This window comes from Solanum dulcamara, chromosome 2 (genome assembly GCF_947179165.1).
Source record: "Solanum dulcamara chromosome 2, daSolDulc1.2, whole genome shotgun sequence".
Taxonomy (NCBI): Eukaryota; Viridiplantae; Streptophyta; class Magnoliopsida; order Solanales; family Solanaceae; genus Solanum; species Solanum dulcamara.
Window position 1 is genome coordinate 81,774,030 of NC_077238.1, and position 21,197 is coordinate 81,795,226.

Below are 21,197 nucleotides of genomic sequence, written 5' to 3' on the forward strand. Positions count from 1 at the left end.
TTAATTCAAAGTTGTCTAAATCATGCGACGTTGTGGGCTATTGTATTATGGATGGGACAAATCAAAAGTTATACTATTGAATCAGCGTAGACTATACTATTAAAGAGAGCGAAATATCCGTGTTTCAGCTTGAATATTTATTTATACATTTTATTTTTTAACTATAATTTATTATAATTTGTGGTATATACACCAACGGAAACCTTACCCATATATATTCTTTCGTGATTCATAAATGTTACGAGATTATATAATTGAGAGAATTTTATTTCTTTTTTATTGAGTATAATTATTGAATATATACACGACTGTTTATCATAAATTATAAAAGAATATGGAGATGATATAACTAACAACACTTAACTATGTGTCCTAAAATATGGCTAACAAAACTTATATGTGCTAACCAATAGAAATCGATATCCTAAATTATACCAACTAAACTCTATCTCCAACATCCCTCCTCTAGCTAATAAGGTTTGCCCAAGATTTTTAGCTTGCCTTTGGTGAGTTGAAATCGGCTAGCGGACAAGAAATTAGTAAATATATTTATTAATTGTTTAATAGAAGATATAAACTGTATTAATATATGATCAATCTTGATTTGTTCTTTGACAAAGTAAAATCAATTTCGACATGCTCTGTTTTAGTCTGAAAATGCAGATTAGCGATTAAATATATATAAAGTCCAATGTTATCATACCAGATGATTGTGAGGTTATAGGTTGTCTGTTTAAATTTTTGAAGAAGAGAAAAAAACTCAAGTTATTTTTATTGTAATATTGACGACAAATTGATATTCAACGCTTGAAATTGGCATTTGGTGGATGAGTAATAAACAATCCTTAATGCAAGGTGTTTTTGACACATCGAAGAACGTAAATAATAAACAGTCTTTAATATAAAATGTTTTTGACATATCGAAAAAACACATTTGCAGATTGTTCAGTGAGTAATTGTTGGTATAGATGAAAAATAACATAGTTTATTCACAACAAATTAATGCCAAATCTAAACGAATCAGACAAACATATTATAATGCGTTCGTGATTCTCTATTAAATTTTGAGATCAATCTACGGTTCACTTTCATGAAATTGCAAATTACATTTGCTAGTATAGGAGAATTGACATATATATCATGTTCTGTGTGAGTATTGATGAGAAGAGCCTAGAAGTAGTTTTGTGTTCCCGTGACGTGATATTAAAATCTGCGATAAAATCATTTTTTCTCTATTTTCAAATTTCACCTTTAAAACAACATTAACCACATCAAGTCTTTTTGCTACTTCACCTCATGCTCATTGTTTTTTCTCTCCATAAAACTCAAACCAACAAAATTTATCTATGCTAATCAATAAAGATAATCATAAAATTAGCAATTAAAATGGTATCTCTAACAATAAAGAGACAGTCTTTCACCTTAGACATATGTCTAAATCATTAACAACAAATAAAATATTATCAGCATACACGATTAAAAATATAATATTTTCTTACTGATTTTTGGGTATAAATATCGATCAATGGTAATTTATTTAAATTCAAAAGTTTTTATGTTATCAAAATTGAATATTGAAATATCAAGTCGAATATCTAACAGTAAGCACCCATCCGTATTGAATTATTTAGTATATGTGAATTATATTAATAAGTGATTTGAATGTCTTGATTGACCTATGCCGTTATATCGATAAATTCATAATATTAAAATTTGAGAGTGAGAACCTATTTTCTATATGTGATTTATCTAAAAATTAACATCTCAAATCAAAATATCTTTTAATCATGAAATTGAATTTATCACATCAAAATTTATATCAAATCGAATTTTAAAACATAATATTTACTTTCAATTATTAATTATAAAATTATTTTTTCAAAATATCAAATCGAATACACATGCTGATTTAAATGAACAAGTTTATGACTATTTTAGCAATAAGACAAGTAGTTGCCCAAACAAAAGCCAGAGAGCAAAATCATTTAATTACCGCCACGCCCGCCAATATCAAATTCGCCGATATTTTTCTCGATTTCTGTGTCCATCCACGAAAATAAAACCCTAATTTCCCTCTCTTCATTATTTTCCCTCGTCTTTTTCTCTCGGCGGTTTTGAATAAATGGCGGCGGCGGGAGACGGCAGAACGGCGACTTCATCAGCCTACGAAGGCGGAGGAGCAGGAGGAAAGTTCCGGAGACGACCGTTCCGTAAGAACCAAACTACTCCTTACGATCGCCCTCCGACTTCCCTCCGGAACCCTAGTTGGCTCACAAAGCTCGTTGTCGACCCTGCCACGAAGCTCATCACTTCCGGTGCTCGAAGGTTCTTTTCTTCGATCTTCCATAAACGTCTCTCTCCTGCTCCGAAGCCATTGCCACTTCCTCCGATGCCATTGCCACCTCCTCCAGGTTCTCCTTTACACATTTCTGTATGAGATTATGCTTATTGGAATTGTTTATGCGGAAATAACAGAACACTATTGCATCAAATTTGGTTTACCAATGCTTAGAAATGTGGCTATAAGTAGTAGTAGTTGTATGTCCAGAAAGCAGAATGCTTTTAATGATTTTTATTTTGTTTCAATGTGTCAAAACACAAACTTTTGTTATTCTGTTGCGTTACATTTGTGTTTTCAAACATTGTAATTTTCTACTGTGTTAAGTAAGACTAAAGAGATGTCTGCTACCTTATTTTCCTTAAAAAAGAAAAAGATGTGCTTTCCTAGGCATGTGTTGGGCCAATAGAGCAAAATAAAGATAGAGGATTCATATACCAACTCCACCTAATTTTGCTCTAAGTTGTTTTCTGACATTTCTTAGTTGAACATCTTTCTATGAACTCATTTGCTTCTTTGTTTTCATTAACTTTTACGGCGGACTTTAGTTAAGACCGGATTTCCTTTTTCATGTAAGCAGAAGCAAGACAAGAATCGAAGGATGTGCAACAGGAGCCTTGTCCCAATGTAAGTTTATTATGCATAATTCTTGTGCTCAGAGCTTCTGAAATCTGGTGCTTATGTATTTTATTTTTCAAGTGTTGGGATCACAAGAATTGTCCATCTTCCTAGAAACAACAACTTTTTTTCCTTTCCTTAAGCATAAACTTATTTTGGTGGTCCAATGTCCACAAAACTTCAATCATTTTATTTATTGAGAACGAATACTTGTTATAAATATTTAGTGTGGTTGAACCTGATAAGAGTTACCCCATCTTTCCTTCCCCTTCTGGAACAATTCCTCCTCTTGGTGAAGGATCATGCTGGAGCAGTAGTAGCCACCGGACATGAAGTTAGCAATGCTGCATGCAGCTCCGAGGACAGTGCATTCTCAGAGCTTGAGCAAATTTTGAAACAAAAGACATTCAGCAGGTAAGCTTTGTGATAATGTAGCAGTTGTTAGAATTGCATCTGCTTTATCTCTTATTTCAAGTTTCGGTGGCTCTACGTGTTTATGAAATGTTAAATTCACTGCCACTGGTACATGCTCTATCAGTGGTTAATTCTGCCATTATATTCTGATGTGCATTTTCATATCGATAAACAATAGAAAACTGGAAGCCATAAATTTGATGTTGCTGTTGCCTCAGACTTTGGGTCAATGGAAAAGGTATTAAAAAGCGATATGTGTGGTGAGTGCTTGTTACAGATTCAAATCTTTCTCGGTCTTGGTATTAAGTGGAGAAGGGTAGATTGGCTGGCCAATTATCCAGTTGTATTTCGAAAAAAAAATTTCCTTTGTTTTTACTTGTTATGTGTTTTTGTTCCTAGTAACTTACTTCTTAATAATCGTGGTGTCCGGCCAGTTTCCACGTACCTCGTTTAATTTCACCAGTACCTGCTACCTCCCACCAACACATGTATCATGTGATTCTGTTCACCAAGTAGTAAATTGCTATTTTTTTTCATTTTGATTAAACAATTTCTTTCGAACTCTAATGTAGTTATCCATCTGAACGTTATATTCTTGATGTTGGCCTCAATTGAGGTCATCTGTTTCTGTATGAAGGATTAGGTAAAGATACGTAGTGGTTTTGTAGCATCCTTTTTTTGTCTTAGCCACTACTTTATAGAGCTATCCGCTGGATCATCCTTATTAGACACTTTTAGTCAATTTATGGCCCCATGGAGACTAACGTTCTTATAGGAACCAATGAAGTTAGACATCTGGTTCAGTTGAATTGACTTTCCAGGCAGGAATTATCCAAAAGAAGAAGAAGAAGAATTGTTGGGTCTAGTACATTGATATTTGGTGTCAAGGTGGTATATGGTGTTTACTAATATGAGATTTGGTGGGTGCAGAGATGAAATTGACCGCTTGACAGAACTTTTGCGCTCCAAAACTGTAGATACCCCTGCTGGGAATGATAAGAGTGCTGTTGCTACTCCTGTCACAAGTTCAAGAGTAAGATGAATGCCTTGTCTGGGTACTCGACATATTAGCTTTGTTAAAAGTATGTAAATATTGGGGCAGTCTGACATACATGTGTTTGAATGCTCCAGGTCCCTAAAGGGAATGTTGCATCTCCTGCTGAACTTTCAAAAGCTTACATGGACACTACACCATCAAAGGTGTCACCGACAATTCTAAGTTCGCAAAGTCAAGTTGTGAGAGTAGATACACCACTGCTAAAAAATGTAGCATATTCCCATAATTTGCCTATTACATCAGTGACTACAAAAACTGCTGGTCTTGTTGTGGATCGAGCAAATGGATTTACCACTCCAAGGTCTCGTGGAAGGTCTGCAATATACCACATGGCTCGCACACCGTACTCCAGACTTCGTCAAACTGATGGTCAAATGGTGCATATGCTTTTCTGCCTACTTTAGTGTTGGGAATTATTTAATTTGTTAGAAATTTTTGTTTTAACTTTGGTCCTCTATCAGGCAAGTAGCTTCACAAATAATGCTTATAGCAGGCCTTCTTTATCTGAGTCAGTCTTAGAGCATGATGGATATTTTGGCTCTAAACAGGTACTATTTACAAATCACTGTGGTATTGAGCTGATTTGTATTCTTTACTTGTGTTGCCATCTGTGAGTGAATTTCAGTTCTTTCCTGTTTCAGCCCCTAAAACGGAGAAATTCTGTTCTGGAAGATGATATCGGATCTGTTGGCCCCAATCGTAGGACTCGACAGAAACCAAATCTCCTATCACATGGAATTTCACGCTCTAGTCCTGGAGGAGTTGCTTCTGCTGCTGCTGATGTGCCTACAAGAAATGTTCATATCCCTCCCAAGCCCAGTGAGACAGCTGCAAAGATATTGGAGCATCTTGAAAATCTGACCCCAAAGGAGAAGTCATCAGAATCAAGACTAGCTGCAGGGAATGCTAAAACACCCAATAAATTGGCACCAAACATGCTTCGCAGACAAGCTCTTAAAAGCTCTTTGGATTCACCCAAGCTGCTACAGGGTGCACAAGACAGCCATAAGTTGGAAAATTGGTCTAAGGTTATTCCAACTAATGGCCATGATTCTAGTTTGCAGAAGCAAGGCGAAATAGAACAACATGGGCAAAATGAATCTATTAACAGGTCAACTGTTGTAGCGAAGAATAATGAAAAAAATTCATTTGAAGATGCTCAACATGCTCAACCAGGTGTTGAAACTGCTGATTCCCTGGATAAAAAGTCTCCAGTTCAACCTCAGAAGAAGCACGCTTTTAGGATGAGTGCACTTGAGGTTCGTTCCTTTTTTTCAATTTATTTGTTATCTTTGACCATCTTTACTAGCTTTGAATTGGAGTCTTACTGTGTTACAACAAATTTGAGCCTTGTTGGTGCACTTCTGGATAGTTGTGAACATCTTGCTCTTTGTATTGCACTTTTCTGACAGTTTGTGGTGGTGCAATGGCGATTTCTCTATAGACCAATTCCTTCTAAGAATAGATACTCGAGGTTTAGGTATCTGTTTAATTGGTTGCTATATAACAAAACTCTACAGCCGATGCCACTGCAATTGTGTTTTGACTGCTTTGTGTCCTCATTTTTTTTCTTGTGATTTCTGTACTTCTTCTTTTCCCATTTATCTTACATCCTTTCTATTTTAAGATTAACCAAAAAGTTCGACACCATCTTCCATACAACATTCACAATTTTCAATAATTTAAACTCATTAAATTATTCACGCTTTAACTCTGATTGTTTGCTCTAGGTTTGAATCACTACTTTAGTGTTATCTTTCATTGTCACTCACATGTTATATAAGTCTAATTAACATCGTACCTTCTTTGCAATCAAATACAGTCTCATAAAATGAAATGAAGGGAATGCTAGTGCTTCATGACCATTACTCATCTAAATTTTGGACGACTTGCTATTTTAGTTTTATTCATCTCTATCTTTGTCAAGATTCTTTTTAAGCTTGGTGATTTGCTGACAATAATCAATTTAGTTCATGGTCATTTTGTTTTACTGTTTTTCTCGTCTTTACAGGACTCTTTTGAGATGGATGAGGACATTAACTTTAACAAGTCTGCCTCTCAATTGGCTGATGGAAGAGATAAGAGGGGTATATCTGGTGCTGAAAAGACGTCTGTGTCTACTGATGAAGCCCTGAACAAACCTACTGCTCTTTCTGAAACGAATGCTACCCTGGGGATTTTGAACAAAAGAAATGATATGGAGGCTCCTGATGCTGCTCTTATCAGCGTCAGCAGCCCCAGTTTCCTGCCCAGTTCTGATCCCCTGTCACCGGAGGTTGTCCCACCATCATTTGGGTCAAACAAATCAAAGGATTCGAGTGGTGACAAGGTCCCAGCACTTCTATTCTCATCATCATTCCCTCTCTCAAGGTTAAAACCAGAAAGCTCGAGCAGGCTAGTTCCTACTTAATCAAATTCCAAGAATATGTTTTTAATTGTTATTACTTTTGTCACATTATGCTCTACAATGCATTTGTGTCTAATGATAATGTTAGCAGATACAAAGCTAGCAAGTCTAGAAATGCCATGATATTTTTTGTTTTGTTCTTTTAACCTTCAAAATTGTAGGCACTTGGGGTTCCAGGTATTTTGCACTTTGTGAACATCTTAAGCTCTTCTGACTTACACTCCACCATACTCTAGAAATTCTTTTGATGTGATTGATGAAAACCTAGGAGAAAGAACACATTAAGTAGTTACTGTCAGAAGAAATCTTGTGGTATTTTTGTTTTGTTCTTTTAACCTTCAAAATTGTAGGCACTACGGGTTCCACGTATCTTGCAGTGTAAAAATCTTAAGCTCTTCTTGCTAACACTCCACTCCACTCTAGAGATTCTTTTGATGAAAACCTAGGAGAAACTAAATATTACTGGTAATTACCGTCAAGGATGACCTCTAGATTGAAAGGCCAATCACTTGTTTAAAGAAGTCTAATAGTTGAATTTTATTTGCTGAGGGGTGGCAAAGAAGACTTTAAGCTGAGAACAAATAATGAAGAACTTGAAAATGCTATTCAACTTTCTCTAGAAAAATCAAGTGAAGGAAATTAGTGTGGGGTCCTTCGAGTTTTATGCATTCTTTTCTGGTACTACTTGAAGGCAGTTATCAATTTTTTCCCCTTATCTGCAGCTTATCCAACACTGCTTTTGGCCTGCCTGGTGCTTCATCAGAACTCTTCGAGTCGGATAACTCACAGAAGGATGGGAAAAGCAATGGGAAATTAGAACCTTTATCATCTGGTTTATCACCTTCAACTTTATTTGCTGCTCCATCAAGCACTTCTAGCTTCAGTAATGGACAGTTCGCACCTAGTCATGCTATCTCATCCACTTCTCCCTCGGCATCAAGTAATTCCCCACAATCTGACAGTTCAAGTGAGGTTGTCCATTCCACAAGCATTTCAGCTGCTGTTGGTGGCGGTCTATTTGGTTTTACTGCAGCATCTTCAGTATCAACTGAGCCTCTTATCAAATCTGGGCCCTCTGAAGTTCCACCAATGGTGTCAACACTATCAACAGCTTCCACTGCAGACATTGCTGACCAGAAAACCAAAGCAGCTAATTTTGGCAACTTGAGTAGGAATTCACCTTTTGCGGGCTCATCATTTGCATCTACAAGTCCTGGAAATAGTATTTTTGGTTTTAGTTCATCAGGAATGTCAACAGTTACTACAGCTAGCGTCCAGTCTCAGAGTTCTGTTTTCAGCACTGGAGCTCAGTCACTTGTTAGTGCTCAAATGTCTCTCAGTGGATCAGATAATACCAAAGTCACACAGAGTGTTCCTGCTCATTTTGGATCATCTACTATATCACCAGAAGTGGGGAATTCCGGAATGACATCTTTCTCCTCTGTTGGTTCTGCTTCAAGGAATACTGGCATAGTTTCTGGTGCTGCTTCAGATAGCAACTCTGTTGGCTCCAGCGCTGCTGCTTTTGGAAATTTTAGTTTTGGGGCAAGTTCTTCAGCCTCATCTACAATGAGCAGCTCAGTCGGCCCTAGCAGTGGGACAACTCAGCTGGCGTTCACTTTTGGTGCTAGTCCTGCAGCCACCACTGCACTTGCTACTTCCAGCAATGCTACTTCTGCTATGTTTAGTTTTGGTAATAATTCTTCATCCTCCTCCTCAAATGCCGTCGACACCTCTACCCGCCCTAGTCCTAGCACATTCAATTTTGGTGGTAGTTCTTCAGCTTCCTCATTGAACAATGTCAGCATGTCTAATAGTGCTGCTCCTGGAATGTTTAGTTTTGTTGGTGGTTCTTCGGCTTCTTCAACCAATACTATCAGCACCTCCACCAATGCTACTTCTGGCGTATTTAGTTTTGGTGGTAGTTCTTCGGCTTCCTCAACAAATACTGTCAGCAACTCTACTAGTGCTACCGCCGGCATATTTAATTTCGGTGCTAGTTCTTCAGCTTTTTCAACAAATACTGTCAGCACCTCCACTAGTGCTGCCCCCGGCGTATTTAGTTTTGGTGCTAGCTCTTCAGTTTCATCAACAAATGCTGTCAATGCCAGCAGCACAGTCAGTCCTAGTCCATTTGCTTTTGGTGGCAGTTCTGCCTCTTCTCAAATTTCCAGTACTGCTGGAATTTTTGGTTCCAATTGGCAGTCCCCAAAGTCTCCAGGCTTTAGTTCCCCATTTAGTTCTGCTACCCCTAATGGGTTTGCATTTGGAGCATCTTCATCTTCTTTTACTACTACAACCACTGCAGCTGCGGTCTTTGGATCAGCACCCAGTACCCCTAATGGACCAGCCTTTCCATTTGGTTCAACTTCTTTGACAAACTCGTCTGCGCTGCCCATGTTTGGGAACTCTACTCCTTTTACTGCATCCCCTGGGAATAATAACCAGATGAACATGGAAGACAGCATGGCTGAGGACACTATGCACTCATCTTCCCCTGCAGTTGCATTTGGTCAACCTTCTGTCTTGCCCTCTCCTGGTGGTTTCGTGTTTGGTTCAACACCTAATCCATTCCCGTTTGGCGGCCAGCAGAATCAGCCTGCTGCTGCTGCTCAGAATCCATCTCCATTTACAGCATCAGGCAGTTTAGGTGCTGGAGGGAGTTTCTCATTGGGTAGCAATGGTCCTGAGAAATCAGGTCGAAAGACGGTCAAGGTTAATAGAAATAAGAACAGAAGGAAGTGAAGCTGTTGGCAACAACATTGGATCGTCATGGTAGATATTGTTGGCAAGTTGATAAATTGTTCGATGATAGACGAGCAGCCACGGTTTATGGGTTTGCACAATTTTCTTTTTTCTTTTTTAAATTTTGCGCATTGTAGATCTGCATCTCCAGGAAGTGAAAGATGTTGTAATCCTATTATCTTTTTTTGGCATAAGATGTCACAATTTTGGATAACATTTCTTGATAAAGTGGTTGTATTGTATCAGTAAGGGGCTGTAGAGGTGGCCTGATTAGCCTTTGTTTTCTTTTTCCCTTTCTATAATTCGTTTTCTGTACTTGTAACATAATAAGGAGATGTTCGTTTCTGTAAGGAAATCTCTTTCCATCGAGGACCGAGATGAATCAATATTGCAGATTAACGTTATGTGATTTCTTCTCATCTGGTTTAAATTTTGATGGTCAGAGCTGCCCGTATGTGGTGCACATTAGCTGATGGATGGAGCAAGGAGCTACTTAATAGCAGGTACCAAATTGAATAGTCGCTTAATTAACTGGGATATTTTGTGGGAGATTCTATTTGGACAAATATATTCCTCCATTGAATACTATTTATTTAGATTACCCTTTTAAGGAAAGAACAGCTTATTTGGAAATACAAGATATCTGATCCTTAAACCAATATTTAAGAAACAAACATATATTCTTTAATCTATATTCTTGCTACAATAATCGATTAGGAATTGCTTAGAAGTTAACACTAGGCACATATACTCAGCCTTTGATTACAAGTTATTTGAAACAATAACTAGTGGAGTTTTTTTTTTTGTTTCAACTCTGCTTCGAAGTATTATCTTTTGAGGCAAGGATATATCAGAAACGATCTATCTACCCCACAAAGGTAGGGATAAAATCTGCTTATATCATACTCTTTCAGACCTTAGGGATTACATCGAATATGTTGTAGTTATTATTGAAGAAAGTCAGTTCAGAGTAAACGTGAGATTGCAACAATTAGACTAAATTGGATTGTACTTTTTAGTGTAAAATGTAAATCACATCAATTTACATACGTACTCAATTTATTTTCTGGTTAATATAAAATTTGATTCACTTAGCATTTTAGCAACACTGTTTTGCCTTATTTCAGAACCAGCCCATATATCCAAATTATTGAATCATTGTAAAAAAAAACCTTTAGATTATAACTCGAATTGAAAAGTTATTAACAATTGAGACATTCAAAATTAGATGTTTGTTCAAATGACAAGTGCAGCAAGACTGCATTTTTTTTTTAAACTTATTGCAACTCGATCGATAATTCACCATAATTAAGTGATAAACTTAGACAAGAATACTTGTTATTAACTATAGTTAAGTGCTTAAACTTTATATAAAGACAAAGGTAATGCATTCATTTGTTTGGGGTAAGCATCGAGTTTAATTCGAATAATATTTTTCCGCAATATTGTGCTTGCTTGAAATAAAATTCTACACATATGGTCCTATGAACAAGAAAATCATAAAAATTGAAGAAAATGAAAGATTAGGATTGTGCAAAACTCCCTTTTGTAGGACTTCATCAATATATAGCGATTAAGTAACCTAACATGTACAACTTACAATAATATATGTGGATCATTTACAAACAAGAATAAGAAAAGAAAAATGGTCAATAAATAAATAAAAACAAGACAAAAACCAGGCTAGGAAAAAAACACCAAATATGGTAATGGACTTGTTAAAAGAAAAGGAAAAAAAAAAGAATGGTAATGGATTCAGCTTGGAAAATATTTACTCACAGCCATGGTTAAATAATAATTAGTGTGCAAAACATCTATGTTGATTGGACGTCCAGAAATGTTGTCGCAGTTGTATCAAATCCTCCAAAAATGCATAGGTTTTGGAGGATTCGATACATACCCAACGATACTTTTGAAGAGTCCGAACAACATATCAGAACATCAGTTGTGAGTAAAAATTTTCGGACTCATCAACTTTGCCTTGTTGTTGCCAATGGAACCACCTCAGCCAAAGGAGTAGGCAAAGGAGATGGAAAAGGAGAACTTCTACAATTTGGACAAGTAGGGTGAAGTCTAAGCCAAGGGTCAATACACTTGACATGAAAAATATGGTGACAATCAGGCAAAAGTCTAAGTTTATCACTGTCTTTATAATCAACCAAACAAATTGAACAACCAGAAGAAATTAAAATGTCCCTTTTGTGATGAGACTTGGCTTGTGAATAAAGTAATTTTGGATAATTTCTCAAAGTAGTTTCATCAAGGCCTTGTTGAATGAAAATCAATTGATTTTCAAATATAGTTGTTGTGGTTGTGTTGTTGCTGACAATATTATGTGAAGAGGAATTATTGGTACTTGATCTTTTTCCAATATATAAGTAGGAAGAATAGGTGATGAGTATAAGTATAATAAGGATTAATAGGGAAACTCCAATTCCATAGCCATAATTTTCAAAGTTTTTTTCACCTATGTGATGATCTTGAGTACCTTCAATGCCATCTCCTATTGTGTTGTTCATGATGAGAGGCGAGTGTTCTTGAAAAGAAAATCGTAATAAAAAAAGCGTGAGGTTCTTAAAAATGGAAAAGACTTGAATCTTGAATCTTTTTTTTAGGAGGGAAATTGTTGAGGAAAATTTGGTCTTTTTTTTTTCTTCCTACTTTTGGAGTCTAAGGAAAGGGAGATATGTGTAGCTATTGAAGCTTTTTTTTATAGATATATGAATATAAGAGAACCTTTTATGTCATGAAGGATTAAGCAAACTTAAAAAGAGTGTTGTTTAGGCAAAAAAAGTTCTTTTTTTTTCTTTTTTTTTCTTTTAACTTTTATTGGTGTGGTGGAAAGGCATTTCTTTTTGTTTGAGGTTGGGGTGGGTTGGGTTAGGTGGGTGAGAGGGATGGAACATAGGATAACATAAAAAATAAAGGGCTAATTGCATTTTTGATCCTCTAATTATTAGTAAGTTCTGATTTTAATTGGTTCTTGTGATATTTCACTAAGCATATTTAATTTGGATTAGTCAAAAATATATGTTATTGATCCTACTAAATAGGAAATGACTTATATTGGATTATTCTTAGAAGTATATTACCCTCTAATATGTGATAACAATACAAATTTAACGTAATCAATGAGCAATTAAATGATTGAACAGTTGATATTTCGTTAAATTTGTGAAAATTCACAAACAAAAGGATGACAAACGCACACTTCAATTAATTGAAAATTAAATATACTCTATCAAATATCACAAGAACCAAAATCATAATTTTTTATTATATTTCAGAATTAAAAATACAAATTTCTCAAAAATAAAGTATGCAATTTATTCATGTCTTATCATCAATTGCTTTTAAACAAGAAAACAATAAACAAAATTCCAAAACAAAAAAAGGAAAAAAAACATGTTATGAATTGAATTAGCTAGCACGGTCCAAATTTGCATGTTCATAATTCATGTTGCCTCGAACTCTTCAGAAATATCGTCAAGTGTGTTCTCTCTTCCAAAAGTTACATAATTTTGGAAAATTTAATACACACATGATAATATTTTTGAAAAGTCTGAACAACAGCTAGCGCTTATGAAGATGATCTTTTAGGAAGATTGAGTGAAGATGAAAAAGAGGAAATGACAGAGAAAAGAGATCCCATAAGAAGTAAACTAGCAGAAGTATTTGCTATGTTCATAAAATTTTGTATTTGTTGGGTAGTGTCATCCGTGTCCATAAGTCTCTTATATTCAACTGTCAATCCCAATCCAGCAGCAGCACCAGTAGCCAATAAGAATAAAATTATCTGTATACAGTGACAGAGTCAGAATTTTCATTGAGAGAGTTTAAAATATGAAAAATTAACGTACAAAGAAGTTATAAGGGGTTCAATATCTATTATATATATATAAAAAATAATTTTAACCATGCATAAAAAAATATATTTTTTCCGTCAAAGGGAATTTGGATCCTCAAGTTCAATTTTTACTCTTTGAAGTTTGAACCGACACGGGGAAGGGCCGCACCCAAGGGATGTGATGTAGACAACCTTTTCTAATGCAAGCATAAGTGTCTGCTTCAATAGCTTGAACCCACGACCTAGAGGTCACACATAACAATTTACCGTTGCTCCAAGGCTCTCTTTTAAGTAACATTCGATCAGTCAATTTCTATCCTCAAATAATAAATTTGGAAAGGCTAGATGTGGAAAAAAAATTATTCCTCAATTACTTCATTTTCCCACCGATTTCCCATCGAATGTCTGGTAGCTGTATTGAAACCCCAATTAATTTAAATTCGCGCTGCGTAAGGCTTATTAAAAAGGAAGTACTTTTTATTAGGATTTTTTTCCATACTCAAAGGTTGTGCTCTAGATATATCATTGATAAGTACTTCAAAAAATCTTGTTATTCTTTTTTAAAGGATCACAATTGATTTACATACCTTATCACCATAGAATTCAAAATAAGCAAGGCCACTATCAATGGGACTTCCAGATTTCACTTGGAAAATTGTTAACACAACTAATAACAATGTGTAGGCCATTCCAATCACATCTGCAGATATCATATAACTGCATCCAAAAAAATATAATAAATTAAGATCAGAAAAGCATATACACACTGATTTAGTTGGGCTCTGCAATGCGCGGATCAATAAATATAAATTATATCCAAAGAAAATGTTATTTCCGTTATCCCACTTTATGTGTTGGTATTTGATTGCGTACGAGTTTAAGAATGACATAAGTGAAAAGGGCCAAATCTACCCCATAATTATTCAAAATGAGTTAGTTTTGCCCTCTGCTATGTTTTTGGCTCAAAAATGCCCTCGCTATCATATTTTTGGTTCAAATATGTTCTCCAACTAGCAAAATAACTTAAAAATACCCTTTTTACTAACGGTTGTTCCAAAACAAGGAAAAATAGTACAATTTGCCCATTTTGAATAGTTCAGATTTTACCCCCTGCTCATGAAAAAAGGTTTTTGAAATTTGTGATCTAAAATTAGTCAAACATTTGTATAGCTATAAATCATCAAAATGAGAAGTTTAGGTAAAATTATTTCTAAATAAAGAAGTAAGACGTTTTTCTAGTACAGACTAAAACAGACATACTTTGTATAACTATAAATCATCAAGAAGTTTAAGTAAAATTATTTCTAAATAAAGAAGTATGACGTTTTTTTAATACAGACTAAAACATAAAGTATGTCACATAAATTAAGACAACGAAAGTGTGATGACGTAGTTGTAAAGGGAAAAAAGTAGTTTACCGGTAAACGTGGATGTCAGTGGACTCAACCTTGATTGGAAAACCATAGATGTCAAATGTATCAAAACTATCAGTAGCAATGACAATCAATGACACCAACAAGAAAATGAATGTGATGCCTCTTATTACTAGAGGTACAACTAGTGGTTTTAACCCAATCATAAGTGAAGAAATTGTTGTAGTTGATGATGTTTGGTTTTGGTTCATTGTTGTTGTTGATGGTGTTTGGTTTTGGTCCATTGTTGTTGTTGTTGATGGTGTTTGATTTTGGTCCATTGTTGTTGTTGATGGTGTTTGGTTTTGGTCCATATGGTTACTTTGGTACTTTAGTTAATAAATATGAATTTCACACAGTCATTAAGTCCTCTTTTATATTGCTTATACAAAGTTACAACTATTTTTGGTTGTTTGTTACGCCCAAGATTTCTTGGTTTTATAAGTTATAACTAAATTTCTTGGAGGTTTGTGTAGTTGTTTTCAAAGTATGCTGCATTTCAAAAATTGAGTCCTCTTGACAGAAAAAAAAAAAAGAGCAGACAGCATTGTTTTCCCTTGTTAACATATCGAGTTAATTCCAGGATAGTTCATTGGAGGATTCAAGAGATCAATCAGTGTGTACAACATATATTTTCTTACATTCGGTATTTATATCAAATAAAATAATTTAATTGTAACGACAACCTACGCGAGGTATTATGTGCTTCTGCACAAATCATATTGCAATCCTCCTTTGAATATCTCTTTTTTTGAGGTCATGGTCTATCGAAAATAATTCTTGTACTCGGCAAAAGTAGAGATAAAATCTGCTTATATTTTACCTTCCTCATTGTCTCTGTCATTGGGGGCTTCCACATGCATTGATTCCTAACGAGGATCGATCACTTCTTTGAATATCAACTATAACGACAACCTAGGCACTTCGAATATCTTCTCTTTCGAGTCAAGAGTCTATTGGAAACAACCTTTTTTCTCAGCAATGCTTTGAATATCTTATCCATCAAGGCAAGAGCCTATAGGAAACAACCTATTTATCTCCACAAAGGTAGGGAGTAAAATTTATTTACATTTTATTTATCCTCCACAAACCACACTTGTGGAACGACATTGAATATGTTGCCGTTGGGCACTTCCACAGTTAAATTAGTTATGTTTGATTTCTTGTAAATTATACGCTTTTTTAATGAGCTTCACTTCTTACAGGACAAAGCGCCACCAATTTAGTTGAACGATTGAGCTAAGCTTCACATCACTTTTCTTAGATCAGTTACTCGATGAAATGCGAATCAAAGCATATTGCAATAATATGTTTTTAACATTAAAGTTTGCTTAACAGCATCAATTAGAAAATCCAAAACTCCAATTCAAAAGCTAGTAAACTATAGCATATCTTACTGCAGAGGCAATATTTCTTCAGACAACGTCATTTATCTTGTCATACAAATTACTTGAAACCAAGAGTTGAATCGTGGCGTTAATTCCCTAATGCAACTTCCGTGTTACCAAATTACTGTTGTGCACATTGAACTCTCTGTGCACCACCATGCATGTCTTCATCATCTTCGTCATATGCCTCTTGGGCCTGTTGTTGCTTCCTCCGCATCTCCTCTTCGATGTTAACATCATGCAAAGTGGTCTCCTCGCACTCATCTAATTCCATATCAGTCATTTGTGTTTTGGGTTTTGGTGGCAACACCGCTTCAAGGTTCTTGCATTGCTCGGGGGATAATGTGTCCGGGAATTCTAAAGTAAAGTGAATGTATAATTTTCCTCTCATAAATGGCCTTTGGTACATAGGCATTCCTTCATCATTTATGGCCTTAAATTGATCTGTCGAAGGCCAAAAACAAAGTTCACGATTGATATTCTATGAGCAGAGATTCACTTATAAAGCATACTGATACCATAGAGATAAAAAAAGGACACTAATATCAACGAACAGCAGGAGAGGCATAGTGCATGCACACAGAAAACTATTCCACTTGCACACACCGTATAAGGGAGACCACAATATATCGAGAAGTCCTAGGCATATATCAGAATGTAAAAGCAACTAAAGTACTTTGGGCTTACCAGGCTTGACAACTTCTCCAGGTTGGGACTTAATGATCAGCTGCCTATTGTCTAAGTGAGTCAAGATGAACTGGAAACCACATAGGGCCTCGGTCAAGCTCAAGGTGTGCTCTACAAAGAGATCATCTCCCTTTCGCTTAAACTTGGGATGTTCCTTTTGTTGCAAGACAAAAACTATGTCCCCAGTGACAGTATCCGGCTGCCAAAAAGTGAACATAAACCATGTGAAGAATCAGTGGTCACCCTTTTTCATTGATGATAACATACGATTGGTCATTATGACATATAACTACTTCAAAAAGTAAAATTTCGCGTCTTACTGATTCATCAGCCTCGCCCGGGAATGTTATCTTCTGTCCATTCTGCATACCCTTCTCCACAACAACTTCCAACACCTTCTTCTCCTGCACAACCTTCTCACCTTTACACTGTCCACACCTATCTTTATCATTGATTGTCTCACCAGTACCCTTGCACTCGTTGCAAGGGTGCTGCATCTGCTGGATCATGGATGGGCCAAGTTGTCTGATAGTGACTTTCATCCCAGACCCTTGACAGCCAGAACACTTCATTGAAGCACCTGATTTAGATCCTTTCCTGGTAATAAGAATATAGTTGTACCTCAGCAGAACTTCATAAAAGGGGAAAAGATAAAAAAAATGATAAATGCTGCCGAAACATAACTAATAACATCCTAAACTCACCCCTTGCACTTTGCGCACAGTACATTGCGAGATAGTGACAGCTTCTTTGATGTTCCATTGTACAGATCCTCCAGAGAAACTTTGAGAGGGTGGACAACATCCTCTCCTCTTCTTTGTCTTCTTCCTCTGCTGCTTCCACCACCTCCTGCACATCAAATAAAGGAATATCAGAGACTGAAAGTAACATGAAAAGGAATCAACAAATTCAACATCAAACAAACAGCCACAGAAACATACCACCAAATGGGCTGCCACCAAAGAAAGATGAGAAAATGTCAAATGGGTCATGTCCACCACCTCCACCACCCATTCCTTCCTTGAGAGCATCTTCACCATACTGATCATATATCTCACGCTTCTCGGGATCACTCAAAACCTCATAAGCTTGTGCAAGCTCTTTAAACTGAAATAAACAAAAAAATGCAGCTAATTCATTGATAGACTCCACATCAATTGACATCATTATCCTTCAATTAGGAAACATAACAAATACAGCGACCATAGTAAATAATGTGGCACTAAAGAATGCATACTCAGGGCAGTTAAAGTAAACTCTGAATTGAAACCGTCTATTTCGAACATACATAGTATCCGTTTAATCCCACTAACAGACAATTGAAGTGTTTCTAACATCAGAATTCCTGTTGAGCTGAGGAGGTTGAGGATTCAATTACACAACAAAGAAGCTTCACACCAACACATTCAATGCCTCCTATTTCTACTAAGCAGCAATATTAGATCCAAAAATCTACCTTTTCATTCAAGAGATGAGCTTAGTTACTGCAACTATCACGTGACCATGCCCAGTGGATATTAAGGGTCAAACCAGCTAACATATCAAACTAGTTAGTCAGCTTATTTTAGGGCAATGGATAGAATTAAATTCACCTTCCAATTTTATCACCAGAAACCACTTTTCTAAGCTCAAAGAAAACCTACTGATAAAGCTACGACGGATCTAAGCTAAACCAAAAGAATTCCAAAATACCCATTTGTTTTTTGTAAATGGGTAACTTTTTCCAAAATACCCATCGAAAATACTCATCTGTCTAAAAGATATACACACAATTAATTATACAACTGAGAAACTGCAGCGCACGCACACACCCACTCTTTCTCTCTCTAAATTTCTCAGTAAATTTGAGCTTGAGAGACTTAAAGCGTACACCCACTGCTTATATGCTTGATCAGCTGAGGCAAACCCAGTACTTAACCACGATGACTACACTTCTAAGTGTGCGCACACACACATAGATACACATATGTATACATATTTCAATTTATTCTGCAAATTTGCGTTCGAGAGATTTAGTGCACATAACCCACTACGTATATGCTGGATCAGCTCAGGTAAAAAAAGTAAAAAAGCAGCTGTACCTTTTCAGGATCACCTCCCTTATCAGGATGATTCTTAATAGCAGCTTTACGGTAAGCTTTCTTGAGATCTTCCGGTGCAGCAGTCTTAGGAACACCTAAGATCTCATAGTACTTAGTGTTGTCGCTCTTCTTCGGTGCCCTCCCAAACATCTTCGATCACTTAATTTAGTCAAAATTGAACTTAAAAAAAATAAAAAAATCAGCTACAAAATGAACAATAGGAAAATTACAACATATCAAGCACTTTTCTTTGGTGCCCTCCCATACATATCTTCAATTGCTTAATATAGTCAAAATTGATCTAAAAAAGAAACAGTATATCAACTACAAAATTAACAATTGGAAAATTAAGAACATATCAAGCACTCTTCTTTGTTGCCCTCCCAAACATCTTTGATCGCTTAATTAATCAGAAAGTAAACTAAGAAACATCAGTAATAGCTACAAAATTAACAAACGGAAAATTAACAACATATCAATCATTCTTCTTCGATGCCTTTCCAAACATCTACACATTGCTCAAAAAGTCAAAAATTGAACTTAAAAAACCACAGCAATCAGCTACAAAATTAACCATAGGAAAATTACAGCATATCAAGCCCTCATCTTCGTTTCTCTCAAAAACATGTTCGATCGCTTAATTGGTAAATAATTGAACTAAAAACTACAAAATCAGCTACAAATTAACAATTGGAAAATTAAAAACATATCAAGCACTCTTCAGTGTCCTCCCAAACATCTTTGATCACTAAATTAGTCAAAAATTGAACTAGAAAAGCAACAGTGAATAAGCTACAAAATACAATAGGAACATTACACCATATCAAGCTTAATTAGTCAAAAAACTGAACTACAAAAACACAAAATCAGCTACAAAATTAACAATCAGGAAATTAAACCATATCAAGCACTCTTAATCACTGCCCTCTAGAACATCTTCGATGCTTAATTAGTCAAAGAAATGAACTAAAACAACAACAAAATCAGCTCCAAAATTAGCAATCGGAAAATTAAATCATATCACGCAGTCTTCTTCACGGCTCTTGAAGACATCTTCAATCGCTCAATTTACTCCAAAAAATGAACTAAAAATCAACAAAATCAGCTACAAAACTAAGAATACGAAAATTACAACATATCAAACACACTACATCTTTGATCGCTTAACTTATTCAAAAAATTAAACTCAAAAAACAACAAAATCAGCTAAAAAAAAATTAACAACAGGAAAATTAAACCATATCACGTACTCTTCTTCACCTTTCTCGAAAACATCTTGAATCGCTTAGTTTACTCCAAAAAATGAACTAAAAATAACAAAATCAGCTACAAAACTAACAAAACGAAAATTACAACATATCAAGCACTCTACATCATTGATCGCTTAAATTAGTCAAAAAATTAAACTAAAAAACCAAAAAAATCAGCTCAAAAAATAACAACCAGAAAATCAAAAACACATTAAAATCCATTAAATTTTAAAAATAATCAGCTCAATGAAGATCGATTTGATACGTACCGATGATAAAGCGCGGCGAGAAGAAGAGTTTGTTGGCGTTGTTTGAGTATGGAGGAAAGAGAGAGAGAGAGAGAGGGTTTGCTTTGCGTATGAGATCTGTGGTTTTATTGAAGGGGTAGAGAATTGAACGGTCAGGATTTGTTGGTGGGCACTGGGGAATATATAGAAGTCTCCAGGATATTTTTTTCCAGCTCTTAACAAAAGTTAATTGAGTTTTAATAAATTTCTAGGAGGGTCGTTTTATTCATGATATATTTTAATTTTAAATTTAAGATAAATTTGGTGTTATTTTATCTCATAGGAAAGGTAAGATATAAATTTATTCGTTAACCAAACGATCTCTTAAAGTAACATTTGGCCTCAAATTCTCAAATATTCTTAATAATTTATTTTTAAATGAAAGTTTTACCACAAATTTTTCTAAAACTATTTGACTATTTCAAAAAATATAATTTATACCAATAATTTTTAAAAATTATTAAAACTATCCATAAGTTTTTATTATTATTTTATAATGAATATATTTCGTTAAAAAATAATTTTATATCATAATTAATAACAATCAAATAATTATATAGACTAAAGTAATACATTAATAGCATTCTCAAACTAGTCACTAATTCAATTGAAAATATAATCTATTAAAACAAATTGCTTTTGTTTTCAATTTTATCACTCAAAGTT

At 35.3% G+C, this 21,197-nt stretch overlaps 4 protein-coding genes across 6 annotated transcripts; 1 reads left to right on the plus strand and 3 right to left on the minus strand.

Annotated features, from left to right (window-relative positions):
- The first annotated feature begins 1,978 nt into the window (after positions 1-1,978).
- Positions 1,979-9,934, plus strand: LOC129881068 (nuclear pore complex protein NUP1-like). Of its 2 annotated transcripts, none has more exons than XM_055955398.1 (9): positions 1,979-2,411; positions 2,919-2,965; positions 3,255-3,370; positions 4,301-4,403; positions 4,502-4,804; positions 4,889-4,975; positions 5,069-5,686; positions 6,439-6,821; positions 7,557-9,934. In XM_055955398.1, exons 1-9 carry the CDS (start codon positions 2,123-2,125, stop codon positions 9,577-9,579), a joined length of 3,969 nt encoding a protein of 1,322 aa, XP_055811373.1. In that variant the 5' UTR covers positions 1,979-2,122; the 3' UTR covers positions 9,580-9,934. The 2 variants fall into 2 exon arrangements, with proteins under 2 accessions (XP_055811373.1, XP_055811374.1); XM_055955399.1 differs by having other exon boundaries at positions 6,439-6,797.
- Positions 9,935-11,233: 1,299 nt separating this feature from the next.
- LOC129878699 (RING-H2 finger protein ATL70-like) lies at positions 11,234-12,221 on the minus strand. The gene has a single exon (XM_055953477.1). The coding sequence runs from the start codon at positions 12,096-12,098 to the stop codon at positions 11,550-11,552; it is 549 nt and encodes a 182-aa protein (XP_055809452.1). The 5' UTR covers positions 12,099-12,221; the 3' UTR covers positions 11,234-11,549.
- A 938-nt stretch (positions 12,222-13,159) lies between these two features.
- Positions 13,160-15,083, minus strand: LOC129873820 (CASP-like protein PIMP1). The gene is made up of 3 exons (XM_055949010.1): positions 14,845-15,083; positions 14,014-14,143; positions 13,160-13,375 (listed from the first exon to the last, which is right to left on the minus strand). The coding sequence occupies exons 1-3, from the start codon at positions 15,081-15,083 to the stop codon at positions 13,160-13,162; spliced, it is 585 nt and encodes a 194-aa protein (XP_055804985.1).
- A 1,034-nt stretch (positions 15,084-16,117) lies between these two features.
- Positions 16,118-20,682, minus strand: LOC129881070 (dnaJ protein homolog). Of its 2 annotated transcripts, none has more exons than XM_055955400.1 (7): positions 20,514-20,682; positions 18,995-19,174; positions 17,855-18,020; positions 17,618-17,762; positions 17,234-17,510; positions 16,914-17,112; positions 16,118-16,670 (listed from the first exon to the last, which is right to left on the minus strand). In XM_055955400.1, exons 2-7 carry the CDS (start codon positions 19,142-19,144, stop codon positions 16,348-16,350), a joined length of 1,260 nt encoding a protein of 419 aa, XP_055811375.1. In that variant the 5' UTR covers positions 19,145-19,174; positions 20,514-20,682; the 3' UTR covers positions 16,118-16,347. The 2 variants fall into 2 exon arrangements, with proteins under 2 accessions (XP_055811375.1, XP_055811376.1); XM_055955401.1 differs by having other exon boundaries at positions 18,995-19,144; positions 20,514-20,594.
- Positions 20,683-21,197: the final 515 nt, after the last annotated feature.

Excerpts from the sequence above, each read along its gene's own strand:
- LOC129881070 (XM_055955400.1), bottom strand. The coding sequence starts at position 19,144 with ATGTTTGGGAGGGCACCGAAGAAGAGCGACAACACTAAGTACTATGAG. Across the intron at positions 18,021-18,994 it reads AGGGAGGTGATCCTGAAAAG|TTTAAAGAGCTTGCACAAGC; the intron begins GTACAGCTGCTT and ends TGTTTATTTCAG. Across the intron at positions 17,511-17,617 it reads CTGTGCGCAAAGTGCAAGGG|GAAAGGATCTAAATCAGGTG; the intron begins GTGAGTTTAGGA and ends TCTTATTACCAG.
- LOC129873820 (XM_055949010.1), bottom strand. The coding sequence starts at position 15,083 with ATGGACCAAAACCAAACACCATCAACAACAACAATGAACCAAAACCAA. Across the intron at positions 14,144-14,844 it reads ACTGACATCCACGTTTACCG|TTATATGATATCTGCAGATG; the intron begins GTAAACTACTTT and ends TTTTGGATGCAG. Across the intron at positions 13,376-14,013 it reads TTGAATTCTATGGTGATAAG|ATAATTTTATTCTTATTGGC; the intron begins GTATGTAAATCA and ends CACTGTATACAG.
- LOC129881068 (XM_055955398.1), top strand. The coding sequence starts at position 2,123 with ATGGCGGCGGCGGGAGACGGCAGAACGGCGACTTCATCAGCCTACGAA. Across the intron at positions 2,966-3,254 it reads AACAGGAGCCTTGTCCCAAT|GATCATGCTGGAGCAGTAGT; the intron begins GTAAGTTTATTA and ends CTCTTGGTGAAG. Across the intron at positions 5,687-6,438 it reads TTAGGATGAGTGCACTTGAG|GACTCTTTTGAGATGGATGA; the intron begins GTTCGTTCCTTT and ends TCGTCTTTACAG.
- LOC129878699 (XM_055953477.1), bottom strand. The coding sequence starts at position 12,098 with ATGAACAACACAATAGGAGATGGCATTGAAGGTACTCAAGATCATCAC.